This window comes from Agelaius phoeniceus, chromosome W (genome assembly GCF_051311805.1).
Source record: "Agelaius phoeniceus isolate bAgePho1 chromosome W, bAgePho1.hap1, whole genome shotgun sequence".
Taxonomy (NCBI): domain Eukaryota; kingdom Metazoa; phylum Chordata; class Aves; order Passeriformes; family Icteridae; genus Agelaius; species Agelaius phoeniceus.
The window spans coordinates 16,236,997-16,262,629 of NC_135301.1; the positions used below are offsets into that span (position 1 = coordinate 16,236,997).

The 25,633-nt window shown below is 46.2% G+C and overlaps 1 protein-coding gene and 1 long non-coding RNA gene across 2 annotated transcripts in view; one reads left to right on the forward strand and one right to left on the reverse strand.

Annotated features, from left to right (window-relative positions):
• Positions 1 to 19,012: 19,012 nt before the first annotated feature.
• Positions 19,013 to 20,197, reverse strand: LOC129132438 (uncharacterized). The gene is made up of 2 exons (XR_008535802.2): positions 19,909 to 20,197; positions 19,013 to 19,380 (listed from the first exon to the last, which is right to left on the reverse strand). It is a non-coding gene; the product is annotated as an uncharacterized LOC129132438 (long non-coding RNA).
• A 324-nt stretch (positions 20,198 to 20,521) lies between these two features.
• The window catches only part of LOC129132437 (ubiquitin-associated protein 1-like), a 36,515-nt gene continuing 31,403 nt past the window's right edge, over positions 20,522 to 25,633 (forward strand). Inside the window, exons 1-2 of the mRNA XM_077193196.1 lie at positions 20,522 to 20,579; positions 24,441 to 24,565. Of these exons, the coding sequence (XP_077049311.1) occupies positions 20,522 to 20,579; positions 24,441 to 24,565 (183 nt within the window). The remainder of the gene's footprint in view (positions 20,580 to 24,440; positions 24,566 to 25,633) is intronic.

Consider the following 25,633-nt stretch of genomic DNA (forward strand, 5'->3'; position numbering starts at 1 on the left):
TTCCATTTCAAGGGAGGCTTCTTCCTTCCTTAGCAGACACCTGTCTTTTCAAACAAAGACAGATTTTGGCACCCAATGTGCAGCTCGAGGGCATAGGAACAAAAAGGGAATAACAGTTCTTAAATAATCTATTTTTTTGTGCTGATATAGAAACCTCATTAAGTGTCACCATGTGGTCTAGCTTACCCTGGTTCGGGTGGCACGTAGTTGTGGCTATATTTCTCCCATTTGCAGGCCCTTATCTAAACATGGGTCCTATAACTAAGGCTGCTGTGGCTGTTATCCACTTTGCTTTATGCGTTACTAAGGTGAGGAACTAATGGATTTGTAACTTCCTCTGGAAGACGGGCACATGGATTCAGCGCTATCACACACTAACTGTATTTTTGGGGTTACTTTAATAATGGTACTTACTGGGAGGAAATGGCACTGGGTGAAAATTTCTCCCAACCCTTCACCCAGTTCTTTGGGTCTGCCCCACCAGTTTTTGAAGGGTTCAAATCTTCTCTAAACGCTAATGATATACAATGGCTAGTGTTGCTGATAGGCCTGTTCTATATAGCATTCAGAGATAAGTGAAGATTGACTTGAATAACCACCCTGACACCTATCCCAGAAAACAGGGATGCTGCCCCAGAACCTGACACTGCCCTGGGGACTAGGGATGCTGCTGACCCAGAGCCTGACCCTGCCCCACAGCCCACCTCAGAAATGAACCACCTGGATTGAGTGGGGGTTCTGGTGAAGGAGATGCGTGAAATGAGCCAAATGCTGAAGGAGTACATTTCTTCAGCTGGTGAGAAACCCTTCCCCTACCTCAAAGAAGGAGAGTCTAATGGTGCAGCAGTAGAACCCACAGATGTTACAACCATCCAGGTTCCAGCTGAACCGCAAGGGCAGTCACAGCCAGCAGCAGTTGCCCCTGTGGAAATGAGGAAGTCCAAGATGAAATCAGAGCACCCAGATAATGATAACAAAAGAGGGCCCTCACAACCCACAGGGGAGCCAACAGTTGAGATCATCACCAAGTCCCTGACGTACGAAAGTCTCCATAATCTGCACAAAGACACTGTACGACAGGGATGTGAGGCTTATACAACCAGCTTACTCCAGCTCTGGGACCTTATGGGTGCAAGTGTGCAACTGGATGTTGGTGAGGCAAGGAATTTGGGACCCTTGACCCCAGACTCATGTATGAATCAGATTTTTGTAAGGGAGCCAGGGTCCCTTTCCCTCTGGGAGCGGCTTTTAATGAGTGTAAGAGAAAGGTTTTTCCATAGGGAGAGAATGCAGGAGCACCACCATAGAATGTGCTGGAAGACCCTTGAGGAAGGGATCCAACAGCTGAGAGAAGTGGCAGTATTGGAGGTACTCTTTGGGAGAGATGGACAGCATGTTAATGACCCTGACAAGGCCAGGTGCACAGGGCAAATCTTGTGGAATCTGGCAAATCTGGGGCTATCTCAATACACCACCTTCATTGCAATGATTGATGCCAATACCAACTGAGAGACAGTAGGTTCTGTTGTCAACAAGCTTAGAAATTATGAGAGTATGATCAATGGCCCAATGCAGGCTCATGTCTCTGACATGGTTAAGGACCTCAAAAAGGGGGAGAGAGGAGGTGAGGGAGGAACAGTTCCCATATGGCACCAGTGCGAGTCACAGGCCCCAAAGTCAGAGTCCAAAGTCCCCCAGCTAGAGAGAGAGGATACACCCCACAAGCTGACCTGTGGTTCTTCCTGTGTGACCATGGGGAGGTGGGATGGGAAACCTACTTCTGTCCTGGCAGCATGGGTGCGTCAACTCAAGGAGGGAAACACTAATCGAAGGAGTTCCACTAAAGTAAAGGTAGCCTCAAACTCCTATGACTGAGCTGCTGGGTATGATCTGTCAGATTCCCTTGAAGGAACCTCTAGTATGTACATCCAGGAAAGAAATAATAACCAGGGTTAGAGGGGCCCTGCCTCTAGCCAGGAAGAGGCATGGGAAAACCAGGTCTTTTGGACTGTGTTGATCTGATGGCCTGGCACACCAGAGCCAGAAAAATATGAAGTAATAGTTGATACTGGTGCGCAGTGTACCCTAATGCCATCGGGACATGTTGGGGCAGAACCTGTTTCCATTGCTGGGGTGATTGGGAGATCGCAGCAATTGACCCTGTTGGAAGCTGAGGTGAGCCTGACTTGGAAGGAGTGGCAAAAACATCCTATTGTGACCGGCCCAGAGGCCCCGTGTATTCTGGGCATAGTCTTCCTTCAGAACGGCTATTACAAAGACCCAAAGGGATTCAGCTGGGCTTTTGGAAGAGCTACTGTAAAGGCAGAGTATTGGAATAATACCAATATAGCTGGATGGGACGTGCCTGAGCTTGTCTGGCCCTTGGTGCTGAACCAAATAGTGGCAACTGTGGTGTTTCACCCCAGAGACACCTTTGGCTAGCTGTGTGCTGCAGCTGGGTGCTTGGAGACAAGTCCAGGCATGCAGGAACTCCGGTGGCTGCGGGATGGAGCTGCCCCCATAACAGAGTCTGCTCCTCAAGTTTACCTCTGGCGGAGAAGCTTTAAGGTGATAGCAAAGGAAAGGAGTCGGTTCTGATGGAGGGTTTTGATCCAGAGTTCTATTCAGGCCCACAGGCCTCGGAATCCAGCAACAGCTCCAACAGAACTCTCCGAACCACGTGGTTGCTGGCTCTTTTAACCCCAGGGAGACGGGGAGGGAAGGGGTAGGAAGCCCACCAACCAGGTACATGAGAGGAGGTCTTAAGGGACAAAGGACACCTGGATGGCCCAATGCCCCCCAGGGGTAGAGGGCATCTTTTGAATCTGCCAATCACTTGACGCCCTTCTGGAATGCCAAGATTGATAGACAGTACTCAGCAGGGGAAAGGAGAGGTAACTGACACACCTGGCAGGGAATTATCAGGGGAGGGACCCGAGGTTCTGAGGTAAACCTTGAAATCACAATGCAACAGCAGAGGATATTAAGCAGTTGAACACCTTGCCTAGACTATCAGAAAACCCATCTGCAGTAGGACTCCTGAGGGTGGAAGAGCAATGAGTACCAATTGCCACCTTGACAGCGCACTGCCAGCAGTATCGGAGGAATCGAGATGCTGTGATCCCCATCCACAAAATGCTCCGTGAGCTGGAGAGCCAAGGAGTGGTCAGTAAGGCCCACTCACCCTTCAGCAGCCTCATTTGGCCTGTGCAGAAATCTAAAGGAGAATGGAGATTGACTCTAGACTATCGTGCATTGAATGAAGTGACTCCGCGGCTGAGCGCTGCTGTGCCGGACATGCTGGAACTCCAGTATGATCTGGATTCCAAGGCAGCAAAGTGGTATGCCACTATTGACATTGATAACGTGTTTTTCTCCATTTCTATGGCCACAGAATGCAGGCCTCAAATTGCTTTCACCTGGAGGGGCGTACAGTACACTTGGAACCAGCTGCCCCAGGAGTGAAAACACAGTCCCACCATCTGCCATGGACTGACCCAGACTGCACTGGAAAAGGGTGAAGCTCCCAAACATCTGCAGTGTATCGATGACACCATTGTGTGGGGGAACACATCAATGGAAATATTTGAGAAAGGAGAGAAGATCATCCAGATTCTACTGGAAGCCGGCCACGCCATTAAGAAGAGGAAAGTCAAAGGACCTGCCTGAGAGATCCAGTTCTTGGGGGTAAAGTTGCAAGATGGATGGTGTCAGATTCCCACTGAGGTCGTCAATAAGATCGCAGCAATGTCTCCACTGACCAGCAGCAAGGAAACACAGGCTTTTGTAGGCATCATAAGTTTTTGGAGAATGCACATTCTTGAATACAGCCAGATTGTGAGCCCTCTCTACCTGGTTACCTGCAAGAAGAATGATTTCCACTGGGGCCCTGAGCAGCAACAAGCTTTTGCCCAGATCAAGCAGGAGATCGCTCATGCAGTAGTGCTTGGCCCAGTAAGGACGGGACCAGAGGTAAAGAATGTGCTCTACTCTGCAGCCGGGAACAGTGGCTTGTCCTGGAGCCTGTGGCAGAAGGTGCTTGGGGAGACTCAAGGCTGACCATTGGGATTCTGGAGCCGAAGTTACAGAGGAGCCGAAGCCAACTACACTCCCACAGGGAAGGAAGTCTTAGCAGCCTATGAAAGAGTTCAAGCTGCCTTGGAGGTGATTGGCACAGAAGCACAACTCCTCCTGGTACCCCGACTACCGGTGCTGGGGTGGATGTTCAAAGCAAAGGTTCCCTCTACCCACTATGCCACCAATGCCACCTGGAGCAAGTGGATTGCTCTCATCATACAGTGCAATAAATCCGTGGTTCTCTGGGCTAATATAAATCCAAATCCGGCTTTCTCAGGACTAAAGCCCACATGGAATTGCATAGATGGAAGATAAAAGACGAGAAGCGCTCTTTGCCACGTGGAGATGAGTATCCAGTTTATTAGCTTGTGACAGGACACTTCTGGTGGCAGTGACCACCCAGGTAGCAAAGAGGCAGAACCACACCTGCCGTAGGGTTTTATGCCCCAGGTGATGGGGGCGGGGAAAGAGGACCGCGGCCAATGGGATAACATTGGGGAGGGGCGAGGGGAGGGACCACCCGTGGGACAGACCACTAAGGGAGGGGGGGTATGGGGACAAACCATGTGATGAGAAAGGGGGAATAAATGGTCCATGTGACCTGACATACCCAGTAAAATTTTCCCATCACCAGGGTAAAAACACCAACTAAATAAGCTATTTAGTGCACTACAACAATACAGCATCCTGTATTGGAAAACTGAATTGCCCTGGGATTTTGGAGGTAATTACAAATTGGCCTGAAGGTGAAAACTTTGGTCTCACTGATGAAGAAGAGCAGGGACAATTGATATGGGCTGAAGAAGCTCCACCATACAACCAACTACCAGCAGAAGAAACACAATACGCTCTTTCCACTGACGATTCCTGTCGCATCGTACGGGTGAAACGAAAATGGAAAGCAGCCGTATGGAGTCAAACACAACAGGTTGCACAAGCTACTGAAGGAGAAGGTGGATCTAGTCAACTTGCTGAATTCATCACTGATCAGCTGGCTCTGGACATTGGTGAAAGAGAGAAGTAGCCAAAGCTATACCTTTATACCAATTCATGAATGGTAGCCAATGTTCTTTGGGGCTGGCTGGAAAGGTGAAAAAAAACCCAACTGGCAGTGTAGAGAAAAACCAATCTGGGCTGCTGATGACTGGAAAGACATCACTACCAGGGTAGAGAAACTACCTGTGAAAGTCTGTCATGTAGATGCCCATGTCCCCAAGAGTCGGGCTAACGAGGAACACCGAAACAACAAGCAGGTAGATCAGACTGCAAAGATATAGATGTCAAAGATAGACTTAGATTGGTAACACAAGGGAGAGTTATTCCTAGCTCGATGAGCCCATGATGCCTCAGGTCATCAGGGCAGAGATGCTACCTGTAAGTGGGCATGAGACTGAGGGGTAGATCTAAACATGGACAGTATTTCTCAGGTTTTCCATGACTGTGAGACGTGCTGAGATCAGGCAGGCCAAGTAGGTGAAGCCCCTATGGTATGGTGGGTGCTGGTCCGAATATATGTATGGGGAAGCCTGAGAGACTGACTACATCACACTGCCCCACATACACCAAGGCAAGCGCTATGTGCTGACCGTGTTGGAAGCCACTACTGGATGGCTAGAGACCTACCCTGTGTCTCATACTACTGCTCAGAACAGCATCTGCACCTGGAAAAGCAAGTCCTGTGGAGACATGGCACCCCTGAGAGAATTGAGTCAGACAACAGGACCCATTTCAAGAATGGCCTTATAAACACCTGGGCCAGAGAACATGGTATTGAATGGGTATATCATATCCCTTATGCACCAGCTGCTGGGAAAGTTGAACGATGGAATGGACTACTTAAGACTATCCTGAACGCACTTGGCAGGGATACCTTTAGGAATTGGGAAATGAACTTAGCCAAAGCTACCTGAATGGTCAACACCCAAGGGTCCATCAATTGAGCTGGTCCTGTCCAGTCTGAACCCTTGCACACAGTGGATGGAGATAAAATCCATGTACTAGTGAATGGTATTTTAGGCAAGACTGGATTAGTCCCACCTCAATCAAATGTAAACCCATCCATGGCATTGTTTTTGCTCAAGGACCTGGTTACACTTGGTGGGTAATGCAGAAAGATGGAGAAGCCCGTTGTGTACCACAGGGAAACCTAGTCTTAAGTGAGAACTGTGTGTAAGGTTTCATTGTGTAGAGTTTATTGATTTGGGTATGATGCAGATATTAATAGAGTAAGGGCTGGATAATGTCTTAGGTTGTAAGATGTGGCCAGGGGTGTGTATTCTATTGCCATCTGATAGAGGTGGGGCAGTTATCTTCTGTTAATTGGGCAGTTTTCTTTATCTCTTCTACAACCAATCCTCCCTCTGAGAAATATCTTCTGTTAATGGGCCATTAAATCTCACTTCATGACTGATAAAATTACATAATCCCATTGTGAGATGCTCTGCCCAGGGGGAGGAGCCAAGCATTCCTACCTGGATATAATCTGAGATTTAGAACACCACAGACAGCCTTATCCCACTGGATTCCCAGAGGAAGATGAGGGCCATCTACACCACCACCGGACTTTCAGAGGAAAACTACACACTTCTACAGGATCACTGCTTCAACAGGACCACATCTGTCACTCCAGGAGGACTTAAGCCACCATTTAATTGGACTGCTACCAACATCCTGACCAACAGCATGTTAGGTTGTATTTTGACTCCGTCAGTTGTTTTTCTTTTGTTTGTACTATTGCATTTGTGTTTTTAATTTTCCTAATAAACAGCTGTTATTCTTATTCCCATATCTATGCCTGAGTGCTCCCTAATTTCAAAATTATATATTGGACGGAGGGGGTTTACATTTTCCATTTCAAGGGAGGCTCCTGCCTTCCTTAACAGACACCTGTCAACTAGTTGAATTAGTTAGTTGAAAAGGACTGTGCACATCTTTTTCCTTCTTAAATATGTCATCACAGAGGCTTTATCAACTTCTCTAATTGAGCCAGCAACATGTCTATTGTCAGAGCCTTCAGGGATTGGCTCTACTGGACAAAGTAGAAATTTTGAGCATCTTTTTCTCAGAAGCTGCCTCTGTGGCTTCCCCTGCCCACTAAAAAAAACCCTGATTGTTTTAAACTAACATAAAAGATGAAGTGGGTAACAGCCATATTAAATAACAGTTAAAAAAACCCTTTTCATTGCTCCACTTTAAGATGTGACTATACAACTGTAGCTTGTATAATACTTCCTCTACATAGGTTTTTCTTATTGCTTTAGAATCTTTCATTAAAAACAATTTGCGCTCTTACCCATCAGTGTGTTCAAGCAGAAGGGTCATTGGTTTACAAAAATAAAAGGATTCTTGTCTTTCTATGTCAGATTTTAACTTCATGTAGTAGGTTGATGCAGTCCAGATGCCTGGCACGCACCAAAGCCGCTCGCTCACTCCCCTACCCAGTTGCATAGGGGAGAGAAAATTTAACAAAGGGTTTGTGGGTTGAGATAAAGACTGGGATAAATCACTCCCCAAATTCTGTCACAGACAAAATAGACTAAAATTAAAGATATTAATTGAATTTATTGCTAACAAAATCAGAGCAGGGTAATGAGAAGTAAAATAAACTCTTAAAAACACCTTCCCTCCATCATTCCTCCTTCCCCGGCCAGGCAAGAAGACAGGGAATGGGGGTTATGGTCCATTTATCACCTGTGGTTTCTCCCACTGCTCAGGGAGAGGAGTCATTTCCCTGCTGCACTGTGGGGTCCCTCCCATAGGAGACAGTTCTCCGCGAACTTCTCCAGTGTGAGTCCATTCCTGTACCAAAACAGTGTTGCTATGTAAGTACCACAATGTGTGTTTGTATTCTCAGTGGGTAGTATCAATTTCAGACAAACAAGAAGTCTCTTTAAGGGGAGATGTCTTATAAGGGGAGGTGTTGTTTTGAATAACACCACTTAGTATGTCAGTAGGTCTAATAAGATGAGTATTTGCAACACTTGAGTAATTTGGGTTGTGAGATCAGTGCATGGAGGTGATCCTGTGTTGCACTGCATTGCAACTGGGTTCGTCATGTCCAGGGAGGGTGCAGCTGCCGGCGCCAGGCATGGGAACAAACGAGACGGGTCCTCATTTCAGAAAGCTCAAGAATCCATTTATTACCCCCAGGGAGGAAGGGCGGGATGTAGACGAAAAGATGGGGCAAAGTCAGGGTCGTGGGGTTTTTATAGGGTATCACAGGGGTAGACTTAGGGTTTGGGTCAAGGGAGGAGTTATTAGCAACACAAGAAGGGTAAGATCAAATTCCTGTCTCTTAGGAACAGGGGCATTCCACAATTCCCCCATTTTTAAACTGATTAATGCATGCTGAATAACTTATCATAAGGGGATTCTCGGGAATATGACTTAATCTTTTACAAAACCAAAATGAATATTATTAAGCTAAATTAACAAGGAATAGAAAAGCATTTGAGACTTAATCACAAAGGATAAAGTAACAGAAATGATGATACTTGATTAAATGAAGGCATTTTTACTTAATGAGTTAACAGTTTAATCTCTTCTAGCTTTTGATCTTCTCACCAGAAGGGGTGCATTTCTTTGATCTTCTCTTCATGAGGGGCACAGTCTTTAGTGTTTGGTCTTGGCTTTAGTACTGGTGTTATGGGTGTTGTTATCTTGAATGATGATGACTGCAAAGCGAGGGAAGCGGTGAGGGCCCCAGGCATAGGGCTTGGAGTGGGGCCGGCGCTGGGGGTGCGGTGGCAAGGCTGGCTGATTTCTTCACAGGGCTGAGCAGCCCTGCCATGCGGGCCTGGGGCGGGGCCAACTGCAGAGGGGCGGCACGAAGAGGGGGGAGGTAGGTAGGGGGGAAGGGGAGGTTCAGGACTGGAAAAGAAGGACTTAAGCAGGAAAAAGGGGACTCAAACAGCGTGGTAAGCGCCATTTTTAGAAGGAGGGCCCGGGACAGCGCAGCCATCACCTTCCAGAGTAGGGAAGGGGGGATATGGAAAGACAGGGGGCGAAGGAGGACACAGGACAGTGAAAGGATGGTAGCACTTTTGTGTCACTTCTGGATGGATTCCGTCCCTTGTTCTGCCTTCAGGGAAAGGGGGATAGGGTGGCAGAGAGGGACACGGAGTGACAGAGAGACGGTAGCAACTCCATGCCATCCTGGCAGTTTTCACTCCTTGCTGCACTCTTAGGAACAAAAGGGTATGGAAAGATATGTATGAGAAATGGTTACTCGCTTTTCATAATTTTAGAAAGGGTTATTAAACCTTATCAAAAATACAACAGAAGACTGAATAGAGAAAAAATTACAAAGCAAAGGATTTTCCGACTGTGTGGTCACCCACACAATGGAGGTTTCGCCTTTTAACCCTTTAACCCCTCCCAAAGTTCTGTCCATCAACCCCTTCTTCTCTGTCCAGTGGTGGAGTTCTCTTCCTCAAATCCTGATTGGAGGTCAGCTGTCACCATAGTGACAAGCTGACCATCCCAGATGTCCCAACCCTGGATGTCTCTTGATAACAACATGAAGGGGTAAAACATAACTATAAATCTATAAAACCTTTCTTAACCTATAGAGATTATATTTGTCTGTTAATTGTGAGAGTCAATCATCGCATTACTCATCTATCACATATGGGCAGCTTCACAGAAACTGAAAAACATGGGGGTTCACAGGAGGGGGCACTACAGATTCAGGGCATCACCACGCTGTATGCAATCATCCATACCTGTCCATAAGTACCCTCCAGGGCTTTTACCATCCATAAGATGCAGCTGACATGTCGGGAAAGTTGACAAGAGTCCACGGAATGCTCCTTTTTGCAGGCAGACGAGCTGCTTGTAGCTCTTAAAAACTCCCTCCCATGAAAAACGAAAAAACATAAACCGTTCATAAGCTTCTCGCTGAGTGATGGTAGATGTTAGTCCCATTGCCTGGTCCCAGTAAGCTGGTGCCCTTACTGGGAATTCCCCTCCCCATAAGCTTTTTACCTCCATGTTCCTTTTAAGATGGGGGTCCTGCAAGACTTACGGGGTGCTGGTAGTTCTGTTCTCACTGGCTGCCCGCATTCTCCACCATTTGTTGCAGTGCGTTGCAACTGGGTTCGTCATGTCCAGGGAGGGTGCAGCTGCCGGCGCCAGGCATGGGAACAAACGAGACGGGTCCTCATTTCAGAAAGCTCAAGAATCCATTTATTACCCCCAGGGAGGAAGGGTGGGATGTAGACGAAAAGATGGGGCAAAGTCAGGGTCGTGGGGTTTTTATAGGGTATCACAGGGGTAGACTTAGGGTTTGGGTCAAGGGAGGAGTTATTAGCAACACAAGAAGGGTAAGATCAAATTCCTGTCTCTTAGGAACAGGGGCATTCCACAATACTGCTTTAATAAAGCCTCTGATCAGCCTTATAAAGCAGAGCAATAGGGCTCAGGAGCTCAGTCCCTGAGTAGGGACCGGGTGCCCGAAGCTAGCTCGCTCATGCCAACGCTGCGGGGCTACCATCTAGCAAGCATGGTGATTATCAGTTCTATAGTGATTAGCAAGCTCTCAGGATTTCAGCTTTGCTTGCTAGGTAGTGGTGCCCCGGGCTTGAGGCTGCAGCAGACGGAGAAAGAGGAGAAGGAGAAGGTGCAGGCTGTTCCATGGAGATGGCTTTATTTGGGGAGGTCCATGAAGGGTCTCTGCTCTTCTTCTTCTAACTAATGGGGTACAGTATGCTTCTTTTATAGGGTTGGAAAGGATCCAAGCTTGACCAATGGTAAGGGGTTAACATGACATTGCCTTATAGGGTTACAGAGATAGGTTAAGGGCGGAGGACAGGGAAACAGGAATTTTCTTTTGCTGTTTCAGCATTCCTATTGTTCATATTCTCCAAGGTGCTTTTCCCAAACTTATGGGGTTTACTACATTCCTTCACTTGAATCATCCTGCTTAGAGCATGACTTGTGCCAGGGGGACTAAGCAGAGCATAGTAGCAGCAGTCGCACCAGACTCTGAGCAGATGAGAGATCTAGTGGTCTGTGGCCTGGCCATGATTTATCAGTCTCAGTGCAAAGGCTGTCAGAGTTGCTATTTCTACATAAGCAAATGCTTTGGCATATCCAGGTTCTCAAATTGCCAGTTCAAATGCAATTTGGATGCCATGTTGCAAATAACTATGTTGGTGTGATGCCTAAAGAGGCTGATCTAGAACAGAGACTAGACAGAGTTAATACGGTAGGTATTTATCAAAAGGCCTTAAAGGATACACCTTGGGCAGTACAAGAGCCTGGCCAGGGCAAACACCCAAGATGGTCACAAGATAGACGAAGGGTCACGAGTTTTCACACTTTTATAAGTTTTGGTCCATTTACATATTGGGGTTAATTGTCCAATTACAGCTTCATGTTATGAAGTCCCATCTTCCTGGTTTGCTCTCTTCAATTTGCCATTGTTTATGCTTTTGTGCCTGAGGCTGTAACAGTTGTCCTTTATTCTCAAGCTGGAAAAGGATTGTTTTGTCTAACTATTCTGTGAAGAGAACTTACTAACACTTAATATGAAGTTCAGAGTTACACACCAAGGCAGCACAGAATCTGAAAAATATGAAAGCTAAAACTTAAGGCAGCAGGTGGCTAGTGAGGTTCCATCTGGATGCTGTGTTGTGCAATGCTTGAGTACGTGCTTCTCACTAAGGATCAGTAAAAATACTACTATATTCTTGCTGGAACACTTTTTCATCCTGATGGTGTTGATAGGATATGTTATTTGGCCTAATGGTTTCAAAGCTGGAAGAAATACTACTTTTGTCCAACAGGACTCTGGGACCAGACACTGGTGCATAGTATGGGAGTTTAAGTGATGATAGCACCTAATGACAGGACCTGGGGGTCCTGGTCGACAGAAAATTGAATATGAGTCAACACTGCCCTGGAAGCCAGGAGAGCCAACTGTGTCCTGGGGGGCACCAAGCCAGCCAGTCAAGGAAGGGGATTGTCACGCTCTGCTCTGCACTGGTGCAGCCTCACAGTGAATACTGTTAGCAGTTTTGGTCACCACAATAAAAGAAAGATAATAAACTATTAGACAGTGTTATGAATGGAGACAAGAGCTTTTAGATGAATCCTGCCTTAGGCTTAGATTTCTGGCAGTGGCTCTGAGGTGGCCTGCACCTCAAATTGATCTCACTCACAAGTTCTTAAGAATGGCCAATTAACGCTATTGTAAAATGAATTATTTATTGAATAGACACAAGATTAGCAGACAGAAGACTTTAAATAGACTAACTACACAGAATAAAACAAAGAACTTCTAGTAGATACAAATACAGTGCATTATAAAAGGTACCTATATTACAGCTAGAAAAGAATTAGTATAGATTAGGAGTCAATGTAACTTACCACCAAATTGATGATGGAGTACACATAAAGTCCTTTCACTCAATTCCTGGAAAAGTAACCACGGAGTTTGCATCCAAACTTTGGGAAGCAGCCCTACATATTACTGTGCAGAAAACTACTGCTTTGTGAAAGTTTTGTGTAGCTTTTATAGTTTGCAAAATGATATGTCTGTCAGTCAGAAATTCCAGATGCTTATCTTCCTACATCTTTGTACTAGTTTGAAAACAAACCAGCAGAGGATTCCAAGTCAGAACTGCAATTTAATAGGAAAATTAAAATAAAGGCAAAGAACACTGGCTTAAACTGACAGTCAGTATAGAATATTAATCCCGAGGTTTCCGGGTGTGGGGTGCCTGGCTTTGTCTAGCCCTTGCTGCTAGACCAAAGGCAGCAGCTGTGGCGTTTTACCCCAGAGATACCTTTGGCCGGCTGGATGCTGCAGCTAGGCACTCAGAACAAATCCAGGCATAGTAGGAACTCAGTTTACCTCTGGTGGAAAAAGTTCAGGCGACGGTGAAGAGAAAAGGAGCGGGGTCTATCGTAAAGTCTTAATCCAGAGTTTTATTTCAGCATGGTAGACCTCTGAATGTGGTAACAGCTAACAATAGAACTCCCGGCCGCATGGTCTCGTCTCCTTTTAAGCCCCGGGGACAGGGGGAGGGAAGGGACAGGTGAGGGCCAACCAGGTGTGAGGAGGGGAAGGCTCAAGGGATATAGACGCTTGGACAGGCCAATGAGCCCAGACCTGAAGGGCATCTTTTGAACTTATGCCAATCACATGACGCCTTGCTGTAATGTTAAGATTGATGGACATCTCTTACGCAGGAGGGCAAAAGGGGGAGGGGGAAGGTTGGCACACCTGAGGGGGTTGGGATAGGTGAAACAGGAAATCACACTGGAACAAGTCAGGATACAACCTGACACCCTATTGGTCAGGGTGGTGGTAGCAGTCCTGTTGAAGTCATAGATGTGGTTATGTTGAAGCAGTGATGCTGTAGAAGGTCTGCTCTTCCTCTGAAGGTCCAGTGGTCTTTATGTAGCTCTTCTCCTCTGGGAATCCTGTGGATAAGGCTACTCATGGTGTTCCAAACATCAGATTATATCCAGGTAGGAATGCTTGGTTCCTCCCCCTGGGTGGAACATTTCACAATGGGGTGATGTAATTTTATCAGTCATGCAGTGAGACTTGATGGTCCATTAGCAGAAGATATTCCCTGGTGTTGTGGTGCGTAGGGACTGAGAGATGACACATCAGGGTTTTCATGAAGCAGAGAGACTTTATTGGTGTACACAGCCCTTTTTATAGGCTATTCAAAAGAATCTGAGTTTGACTCTGATTGGTACCACACAGCTATTGACCAATAGCTACCTGCTTGCATTCATATCTGGGACTGGCTCTCTGTAGCCAAACCTCTCCTCCTCTTATGAGGCATACAGTCCATCTTATGTCGTGACAATTTTGCCTTTTCTGTTTTAAAATATAAAACTTTTTGCTAAACTCAATCTTTCTAGCTATTGGTGTGTTCCATAAGTTTTTTACTATCATGTCTAAGAGCTATTAAAGTACAATGTTACTAGGTGGCACGCTGCAGGTTAATTACTTGAAACTCATAACTAGAGCATTGCAAACAAAATTTAAAACTATCAGAGGTAACATTAAAAACTGTTAAGGGTAGTATTTAATGTTTTTTAAGTGTCTGATTTTTGAGGTCTAGGTGAAATCACAGGTGAGTTGTTATACCTAAGGTTTCTAGCTGGTACAGAGGGTTGTTACCCATTGAATACTGGCATTTGTGGAAATATATGCATCTCCCCCTCTCTGTTTGTCAAAGGTACACTTTACCTGTGTTAGTACGTCTGGTTATGGTGAGTTGGTGATAGCAGTGACAGACTTGGAATATTTAGAAACTTGCTATTAATTTCAACAGGAGTTGGTATGAACGATTTAGCTATGCAAACTATGAAAAGTAGTAGTTAGTGGTTTTTGGTTTGAAAATTATTTTATAGGCATTGTAAACAAGTGACAAGAGTCAAGTACTGAGTTAGAAAACTCTGCAACTGAAACTTGTTAATTTAAAGCTGCGAAGTTTATGGAGACTTTTAGGTTATTATACTTTAAGGACAGCATGTTTAACAGAAGAGTTTAAGCATTTTTAGTGTTTTGCTTTAAGATGAGAGAGGGTTAGGGTTTTTATGTCACTGGAAACCTTTTCTATACTAAGAAAGTGGTTACAGGATCACAGAATCACTAGGTTGGAAGAGACCTTCAAGATCATCAAGTCCAACCCAGCCCAAACGCCTCAAATAAACCATGGCACCGAGTGCCACATCCAGTCTTTTTTTAAACACTTCCAGGGATAGTGACTCCACCACCTCCCCGGGCAGACCATTCCAGTACTTTATCACCCTTTCTGTAAAAAACTTTTTCCTACTATCCAACCTAAATTTCCCTTGGCACAGCTTGAGACTGTGTCCTCTCATTCTGTCAGTTGCAGCCTGGAGAAAGAGACCGACCCCCACCTGACTACAACCACCTTTCAGGAAGTTGTAGAGAGTGATAAGGTCACCTCTGAGTCTCCTTTTCTCCAGGCTAAACAACCTCAGCTCCCTCAGTCGTTCCTCATAGGGCTTCTGTTCCAAGCCCCTCACCAACCTCATAGCCCTCCTCTGGTTGTGCTCAAGCATCTCAAAATCCTTCCGAAACTGAGGGGCCCAGAAGTGGACGCAATACTCAAGGTGCGGCCTCACCAGTGCCAAGTACAGGGGGAGAATGACCTCCCTGCTCCTGCTGGCCACACTATTCCCGATACAGGCCAGGATGCCATTGGCCTTCTTGGCCACCAGGGCACAATGCTGTCAACCAGTACCCCCAGGTCCCTTTCTGCCTGGGCACTGTCCAGCCACACCGTCCCCAGCCTATAACGCTGCAGGGGGTTATTGTGGCCAAAATGCAGGACTCGCCACTTGGACTTATTAAATGTCATCTTATTGGATTCCATCCATCCATCCATCCATCCAACCATTCCAGATCTCTCTGCAGAGCCCTCCTACCTTCCAACAGATTGACACATGCTCCCAGCTTAGTGTTGTCTGCAAATTTACTAATGAAAGACTCAATGCCCTCATCTATGTCATCAATAAAAATATTAAACAGAACTGGCCCCAGCACAGACCCCTGATGGACACCACTGGTGACTGGCCACCAGCTGGATGCAGCACTGTTCACCATCACTCTTTGGGCCCAGCCATCCAGACAGTTCTTAACCCAGCAAACAGTGCTTCTGTCCAAGCTGTGGGCTGCCAGCTTTTCCAGGAGAATGCTGTGGGAGACCATGTCAAAGGCCTTGCTGAAGTCCAAATAGACAACACCCACAGCCTTTCCTGCATCCACCAGGTGGGTCACCTGGTCATAAAAGGAGACCAGGTTGGTCAAACATGACCTACCCCTCCTAAACCCATGCTGGCTGGGTCTGATACCCTGGCCATCCTGTAAGTGCTGCGTGATGACACTCAATATAAACTGTTCCATTACCTTACTGGGTACTGAGGTCAGGCTAACTGGCCTATAATTACCAGGATCCTCCTTCCCACCCTTTTTGTGAATGGGTGTCACATTGGCCAGCTTCCAGTCATCTGGAACCTCACCACTGAGCCAGGACTGTTGGTAAATGATGGAGAGCAGCTTTGCAAGCTCATCTGCCAACTCCTTCATCACCCTGGGATGGATCCCATCTGGTCCCATAGATTTATGAACATCCAAGCGGCTCAGCAGTTCTCTAACTGCCTCCTCCTAGATAATGGGGGGACCATTCTGTTCCCTGGCACCATCAACCAACCCAAGAGGACAGTTGTTCTGGGGACAAGCCGTCTTCCCACTAAAGACTGAGGCAAAGAAGGCGTTAAGCACTTCTGCCTTCTCCGCATCTGCAGTTACCAAGTTCCCTCCCTCATCCAGTAGAGAACAAAGGTTGGTCTTACCCTTCTTTTTACCAATAATATATTTGTAAAAACATTTTTTATTATCCTTTACCAATTTGCCAAATTAAGTTTGAACTGAGCTTTGGCCTCCCTGATTTTTTTCTACATGCTCTAGCAACCCCCTTAAATACTTCCTGGGAGACCTGACCCTCCTTCCAAAGATGATACATCCACTTTTTATTCTTAAGTTCCTTCAAAACCTCATTGCCCATCCAGGCGGGATGTTGGCCCCATCGACTCATCTTTCGGCATACAGGGACAGTCTGTTCCTGTGCCCTCAACATCTCTGATTTGAAGCACGCCCACCTTTCCTGAACTCCTTTGTTTTTAAGGGCTGCTTCCCAAGGAAGTCTCTGAATATGTCTCCTAAGTAGGCCAAAGTCTGCCCTCTGGAAGTCCAGTGTAAGAGTCTTATAGGTGTTCCTCCTCATTTCACCAGATATCGAGAGCTCTATAATTTCATGATCACTCTGCCCCAAGCAGCCTCCAACCGCCATATCTCCCACCAGCCCATTTCTATTTGAAAACAACAGGTCTAACATAGTCCCTCCCCTGGTGGGCCCACCCACTAGCTGCGATAAAAAGTTGTCCTCCGTACACTCTAAAAATTTACTGGACTGCCTCTTTTCTGCTGTTTTAAGTTCCCAGCAGATGTCTGGTAGGTTGAAGTCACCTACAAGAACATGGGCTGGTGATCCTGAAACATTCTCCAGCTGCTTGTAGAGTAAGTTGTCCACCTCTTCGTCCTGGTTGGGTGGACGATAACTGACTCCCAGTAGGATATCAGCCTTCTTGGTCTTCCCCTTAATTCTTACCCATAGGCATTCAACTCCATAAGTTTCAATACCTATGGCATCAAAAGCCTCCTTAATATAAAGGGCCACCCCTCCACCTCTTCTCCCTTTCCTGTCTCTTCTGAAGAGCTTCTAGCCTTCCGGTGCAGTGCTCCAACTATGTGAGTCATTCCACCATGTTTCTGTGATGGCGACTACATCATAGTTCTGCTGTTGCACCATGGCCTCCGGCTCTTCTTGTTTGTTACCCATGCTGCATGCATTGGTATACATGCACCTCAGCTGGGCTACTGATTTCTCTCCTAACTCAGGCTTACCACCCTTGGGCTTGCTTCCAGACAGCCCAGATGCATCCCCTTCCCCCTTCAGACCTAGTTTAAAGCCCTCTCAACAAGGTCTGCCAGTTCATGAGCTAAAAACCTTCTGCCCTTAACAGAGAGATGTACCCCATCTGGTTCCAGTAGCCCAGGTGCCGTAAAAGTTGCCCCATGGTCAAAGAATCCAAAATTTTGCCGATGACACCAACCCTCGAGCCAGCAGTTAATGATGTGAGTTCTCCTATTTCTTTCATCATTTTTCTCTGCCACGAAAGGGACTGAGCGGAACACTACCTGGGCCCCTGTCCTATTGACCACTTGACCCAGTGCCCTAAAGTCCCTTTTAATCGCCTTGACACTCCTCTTTTCAATCTCATCACTGCCAGCCTGGAGTATCAGCAGTGGGTAATAATCAGAGGGCTGAATCAGGCCAGGAAGTCTCTTAGTGATATTTCATACCCGAGCCCCAGGGAGGCAGCAGACCTCCCTGTGGGATGGGTCTGGTCAACATATGGGGCCCTCTGTTCCCCTCAGAAGGGAATCACCCACTATGATTACCCTTCTTTTCTTCTTGATGTTAGAGGTAGTGATCCATCTTACAGATGAGTCATAATTGGGAGACTCACTGGGCAGATAATTTTCTTCTAAATCATCTGACTGGCTCTCTAGATCCAGGGCCTCATACCTCTTCTGAAGTGGCACCTGGCATGGGGATGGGGGTCAGGAGGAATTTTTATTATTACCTCCCTGAGCAGGGACCCATTTCCACTCCCCTTCATCTACCAGGTGCCCTTCTATTTCCTGAGAGTGAGATGCATATGAGTCCTCTGACTCTTGGTGGGCCTCCCTTAAAGATGTAAGGGCTGAACTCCACCAGTCTATTTCCTTTTCACTTTCCCTGATACTCCTTAAGCTTTCAACTTCCTCCCTAAGCTCGGTTACCAGCGAAAGGAGGTCATTCACCTGTTCACACTGTAGGCAGGCCTCCTCCACAACATCCCCCGAAACCACCGATAAGCTCAAACACTCCAGGCAGGAATAGGTCTGTACAGACACATCCTTTTTGGAGGGCTCCACTTGGTCACATACACTTGTACCAGCCACAGTTTTCGACCGTGTTAAAACCATTACTAGCAGAAAGCCCAAAATCAAGCAGCCAACAGAAACACCTCAAACAACACACAGCACACCTTATTAGCAAGAAAAGCTGCAACCCTTCCTGCTTGCCCTACCTGCGCGAACTGCTGCGCAAACTGCTATGACCACGCCCCAGAACCGTGCCACACCCCTGTTTGCCCACTCCTGTTTGCTGTGCTTCCCAGAGGCCTCTTATAATCAGTCACTCAGGAACAAAAGAAGCTCCTCCTCCCATTCCTGAATGGTTCTCAATGCAAGCAACTCCAAGAAAGTTACCTGTCCAGCTAGGTTTTAGTGTTAGTTTACGAGGGTCCTATGAAAAACACGTTCACTCTCCTGTGAAAATTTTAAAAGTTTAATAAAGGACAATAGGAGACAAGGACTATAGAGCAAAGGTTATTATGGCCGGGTGCATCTTGGCACTGAGCCAAGACCATGCCGTCACCTTAGGGGATACCCCTTAAATACCTTTTCCATTACACAATCCTGTTGCATATTCATAGACCCTTATGCATATGCAAAAACTAGTTTACATTTTCCAGGAACTATTTTACATGGCCCATCCTTGGGTCTGCCTTTTTAGAGCATGCGTGTTTCTTGGCTGTGGTTTTGGCTCTTCCTTATCACTTCCAGTTTGGGCCTTGGTCCACACTGTCTTCAGACGGCGAGTGCTGATAGTTGGCATATCTGTAGCAGGTGTCCTCATCCTGTGTTCATTGAATGTTATCCCATCAAAGCAGGCATTTTAACACAAGCATAGCTATTTCACTACCATGTCTTAGCTTAAGCAACAGCAGAAATACAAACTATATCTTTATAACAAAGTTACTTTAACACCACACATATAAAATCCATTTTAATATCTGTGAAAAGCCAATATTATAATATGTATCTATAACAGTCCGCAGGAGATGGAGCTTGGGCTGTTGCAGGAGCGGCGGGAGAGGCACGCATCGGGGCCACCCTCGGGGCACCGCGCCCCCACGTCTCCTCCCCCTGCCCTCACCACTGCTTTCAGCCCGTATGGGCTTTTCCCATGCCCTGATCCCTGTCCCCAGGGTAGGAGAAGGGCACTTTGGAGACCCCCCTCCCCCCAGGGTGGGTGGCGACTTTCGGTGCAGTCAGGGTTGGTTCAGGGCGTTGTGTTAGGCTCTGGGGTTTTTGGGTCACTGCTGGGAGTGAGTGCTGGTGCTGGGGCTGCTGGTGCCTCTGGACCTGCTGAGAAAGTGGCTCACCGCTCGCCATTGTCCTGCAGCGTGGCCATGTGGTCGCAGCCATGCGCTTGGTACTGAGCTCTCGCCGCAGCGGTTACGCAGGTTCCGTCTATTGCCGCTTTTGCTGCCGTCTCACTCTGCTTTGCAGCTTCCCGCGGCTTTGTACAGTCCCTCCCCCCCGTCGCCTCTGTCGCTGCTGCTCCGCTTTCACAGAGGGCAGGCAAAGGGGGAAAAACAGCGTTAGGAGGGGCTCTCCTGCATTGGGGGACCAGGGGCCACCCTCTGGCCTTCCTCCCCTAGTCCCGGCAAACTCACGGTTGTCCACTGATCGTGCAGAAGGCATCCACACGGCCAGCGCTGTGGTTGCCAGGCGACAGGGTTTTCCAGTGGTGGGGCTGCCGGCTTCTCTTCCGGTTTCTGGTGCTGTGATGATGCTTCTGGGGTCTGGTGGATGCACGGGGTGGATTCCTGGATGCCATGACAGAGGCAATTCTGGCTGCTGCCTCCACGTGTTTAGCGTGGTATCTCTTTTCCCATGGGATGCTGTCTGTGCTCTGCTATTTTGAGATGATTTGTCTGGCAGGTCCTGCGTCACGTGGCGACGGCCATCTTGGGTGATCTGCGTTCAAAGCGCATGGCGTTTGCCATGTTGGGGTTTTTCTGCGGGCTGTGTCCACAGCGCATTACTGGTGGTACGGGGCGTGGAGCCTAAAGATGGCTTTTTCAGCCGTGGTATGGGCACCATCTCTCCTGCTGTTTCTGCATCCCGTTCGGCTTCTAAGTGCCCCAGACAGTTTGAGATAAACATTAGGAGTTTTAAAATGTCCATAGTGGCTTTCAGAGCTTATTGTTCATACTTTACTCCTCATTGAAGTTAGAGAAAAGTTCATATCTTAATGACTTGTTGTTCTTTTATAGAGATAAATCTGCCTGTTTCTTTGGTGGGGTTTTCCTTCTATTTTTCAGCTTTTTTGTTTCTTTGGCTCTTACACCATCTGGATTTCTAGCTTTACCAGCTTTTCTGTCTTTTGTTTCACACAGCTCTTTAGCTGTCCTTTTCTCACAGTTCTGGCTGTCGCTAGCTCTGGTTGCATTTTCTCACAGCTCTCAGCTGTGGCTCTCTGCTGTTTTGTCTTGTTCCTTTTCTCATGGCTTAGTTCCTTTCCTCTCATGGGGTCACCAATTGTCGAAGTGTGTGGGGATGGAGAGATGACACACATCGGGGTTTTCATGAAGCAGAGAGACTTTATTGGTGTACATAGCCCCTTTTATAGGCTATCCTAAAGACTCTGTGTTCGAGTCTGATTGGTTACCACCCAGCTATTGACCAATAGCTACCTGCTTGCGTTCATATCTGGGACTGGCTCTGTAGCCAACCCCCTCCTCCTCTTATGAGGCATACAGTCCATCTTATGCTGTAATACCCTGGAGGATGTTATCAGGGATAAGTCATGGAAGAAATAAAGAACACTGCCCCACCTGTTTTTAACAGCTTATGAAGATGGTGATAGAATACATACTTTTGGTTACATCTTACATTGTAACCTAAGACAATCTTGCTCTCAAGGTGAGATGTTTATTGTTAGGTCAGGATCTCACCTTCCTGGATAACTCCAGAGATAACTTGCTACCAGACAGATGTCTGGCCTAGGTTATCTCACCAATTCATATGAGGGGGAAAATGCCCTGAGTTATGCACCAGCTGATAGAACAGATAAGCTCTTCTGTGGCAGACTGCAAGTCCCTCTACAGAGAGCATCCAGAGGAGAGCTGTGAAGATGGTGAAGGGCCTTGAGGGGAAACTGAGGAGTGGCCAAGGTCACTTGGTCTGTTCAGCCTGGAGGAGACTGAGGGGAGACCTCATTGCAGTCTACAACTTCCTTGTGAGGGGAAGAAGAAGGGCAGACACTGATCTCTTCTCTCTGGTGCCCAGTGACAGGACCTGAGGGAATGGCCTGAAGTTGTGTCAGGGAAGGTTTAGGTTGGATATTAGAAAAAGGTTCTTCCCCCACATGGTGGTTGGTCATTGGAACAGGCTCCCTAGGGAAGTGGTCACAGCACCAATCCTGACAGACTTCAAGAAGCGTTTGGACAATACTCTCAGGCACATGGTGGGATTCTTGAGGCTGTCCTGTGCCAAACCAGAAGTTGGATTTGATGATCCTTGTGGGTTCCTTCCAACTCAGGGAATTATTCTATGATTCTATGAATTCCAAATTAATGGGATGTTCCTCATTTTAACAGCTTCTTATCCTTTTGGAGCCTTTGACTGCCTTGTCAATTGTGAAGGAACACAAACAGTACCTTAACTGCCATCTGAGTATGAAAATGGGTCAGTGTCATGAGTGGAGTGGAAGCTTCAGACAAAGTTTATTAAAGAAACCCTGCCACTGAGTCACAACGTGCCAAGAAGACCCCCCTTGCTTTCAAAACTCCTTAGACAGAGGAGCCTGAGCATGGCATCTTAGCCTCAGACTATCAACAGTTTGGGTTTTGCAACTTTTTCCTGCTAGTTCTAATGATGGCAAATCAGATATATTTGTATAAAAATTATTAATTATTAAGACAAATGAACAGACAAAAGATAACTGATGAAAGATCTTAATCAGAATTACTGCACAGTATAAAACTAAAAGAACTACTAGTAGATTATAGTATAACATAAAATAGTGCACTATATCAAAGTACCTATATTAAAGCTAGCAAAATAAATAGTATGGATTAGGAGTTGAACATAACTTACCACTGAAATGACAGTAATGTAAACAGATTCCTTCACTTGATCCCTTGGAAAGTAACCATGAAATAGGTGTCCCCACTCATGGGAGAAACTCCATCCATTTCCAGGAAAATGTATAGAACATTTCTGCTTTGTTGAAGTTTGGTGTGGCTTTTACAGTTGTAAAGTGAGTGTCTGTCGCTGTCGAGGCGATCACGACATAAAGCAGAGACCACAAGCAGTCTCAGTTGGCAACACTTTATTATTGAACATGGCTGATTTTTATACACTTTCCAATTGTTTATGCTTCTTCTATCTTTACTATTGGCCACAATAAATCAACATAATACTATTGGTGAGAAGTTATGGTGACTTAACTAACTTTCTAAAAATGCTTCATCCAGCTGCAAAGTTCTTCTATCTTTCTTCTCTCTGTCTCCTTGGTTACAGCCTTGGAGAGAGCTCCTTATCAGTTTCTTCTTACTTCTCAGCTTCTTCTCGCTCCTTTAGCTAACAGGCCCGCTGTTAGCCCCTTCTACAAGTGTCTGTCAGCCAGAAATTCAACTTGTCTTGTCAAATCTCACTTCAAAAGTAAGATGCTTATCGGCAGTTGGGAGATGCCAGACCAGTGTTAACCCCATGGTGCCAAAATAACTCACTACAAGACAGCTTGTCCTGTTCGAGTTATCTGCCTGGTTAACAATCAATAGATAAGCTCATGTGGATAGTGAGATGCCTTGCTACAGTCAGATAAAAATGGTGAGTCACAGCTCACTGAACAAGAGGTTAGTCACTGAACACCATCTTAGTGATGCCACTCATGTCTCTTTGGATCTGCATCACTCAAAGCAAAGTTACAAATGAGTGTTAGAGGAATGCTTCAGATTTTTATACACAGCTGGAAACCTTACTTGTAATTCCAAAAACTTAGACTGGAGATCCAAGAAAGTGAGTGCAATTTATATTGTGTGTTTTCTAATACTTCTTCACGGCAGCTCAAGGAAAGCAAACCTGTAGTCTGGCTGCTTGGAGGTGGTTGAGCTTTAAGTAATTCTGCCTTATGAGTTTGCAGGATGCCTGAAGAAAGAGTTTAATCCTAAAATACTTTTTAAATACCACCTGAGTGACAAATATAAAGAACAGATGGAGGACCACAAAATAAGTCTGAGGCTTCTCATTGGAGTGATCACAAATCAGACAGCTAATTAAGTTATAGTGCCTTGTTTCAGAAATCAGACTTGCTATGCTAAATAATCTTGAGCTATTTCACTGTTTTGGTTCAAGTGGATTGTCTAGACTTTAGGCCACTTTGCCCTTGTGACCACTAGTGTATAATTGTGGCTTCCCACTTGTATGCTAATACCTGGATTTAACTTTAGCTTAACTGCTCTAAAGCTGAGCTATTTTAAAACCTGTTTTGAATATGATAAAAAAGATGGATCTTTTTAGAGACATAACAGAATACAATGTTCAGGGGAGAGCTTCAACTTCCAATTGTGTAGCGATAGTCTTGTCACAAGGAGAGCTAAAACATTGGGTGTATTGACTTCAAAATCTATTCAGTTGTTGGATTGTTGTGTGTTTGGGGTTTTCTTTAGTAGTTAGGAGCTAAAACATTAAAAAAAACCAAAACAAAACACCACCAAAAAACCAAAACTGAGGCAATGAAATCCAAACAGATTCAATGTGTGATCAAGCAACTTCCTTTTTATTGAGTCACCTGGTATAGTTTGGGCATCAGAGATAAATAGCTCCCAAATACAGAAATGTGAGTCTTAATTGAATGCATTAAGCTTGTAAGGTTTTTTTATACAATTTCTACTTTTGATCTTAGGTCCTTTCAGTTATCTTGATGATGTCCCATTTAAGATAGGAGACAAATTCAAAACCCCAGCAAAGGTTGGATTACCCATTGGTTTCAGCCTGCCTGATTCTTCTCAGCTTGTCAGAGAAGCCCAGGTAAGTGATGTGTTCTGCCTTTCTACTCTCTTCCCCCTGGTGCTGTAAACTGCAAGTAGTCACAGTTTACACGTGTTCAAATGCTAGTCTTGACGGTCCTGTAGTGTCATTTTGTATGCCAGGCAGTAGTTGCAGAACATCTGTTAGAATGTATAGAAAAATTAAAGTATGATAGGCTGTGCAAAAAGCTTCTACTTTTAAAAGAACCTAATAACATTTATTTTAGTGTATCTACTTCAAAAAAGTACAGCGTTTTTGTTGTGGAGTCCTGGTTTAAAAGACAGGTGTTTGCCAAGGAAGGTGGGAACCTTCCTGGAATGGAAAATATTGCTCCCTTCCCTCCAAATTATTATAACTTTAAAATTACATCACTTTCAGGCAAGGATATGTGAAAAGGAATAACATTTCTTTACTAGAATATATTAACAAGATAAACAACAGCAGCAACAACAAACAAAACCAGAAACCAAATAACAGCCTTCCCTCACCCATCAAGCAATTTCCTCTTTTCTATAGTTACGACCACAACCAGTAGGAGTGCTGGTGGGCCCTGGCGAAGTGACGGTTTCAGTGACTTTCTTGCAGCCAGCAGGGAACGCTACCGAGTCCTGATGAGGCAGGACAGGTGCAATGATTCCCCCCGCGGCTGCAGGGGGTGCTGTGGCGCAAGCGCAGCATCCTCATGGCAATGGCAGCTTGGGCAAGGGGGTAGACAGGAGATGGCTCCCATTGCAAAACTCACAGGGAGCAGCCAGTCTCAGTACCCCTCTGGGTGGTGAGCTGGAGTACTAGCCTCAGAGCAGCGGGCTGGAATAGCAGAGGCAAGCAGACCTGGGGCAGCAAATCAAAGTGTAGCAATAACCCTGTCACGGTGGCAGAAACAGTGAGGGCTGGGTGGATCTGTGGGGGGGAGGTCGAGCTCAAGTGTAGCAAAAATCCCAGAGCAGCGGGGGGCAGGCAGGTCTGATCAGGCAGCAGTTGATGTCAGCAGCCATTACCAACAGCAAAGAAACCCCCCCGGACTCCAGCAGCAAACCACAACGCAGCCCCATCTAGGGAAAGAGAGAT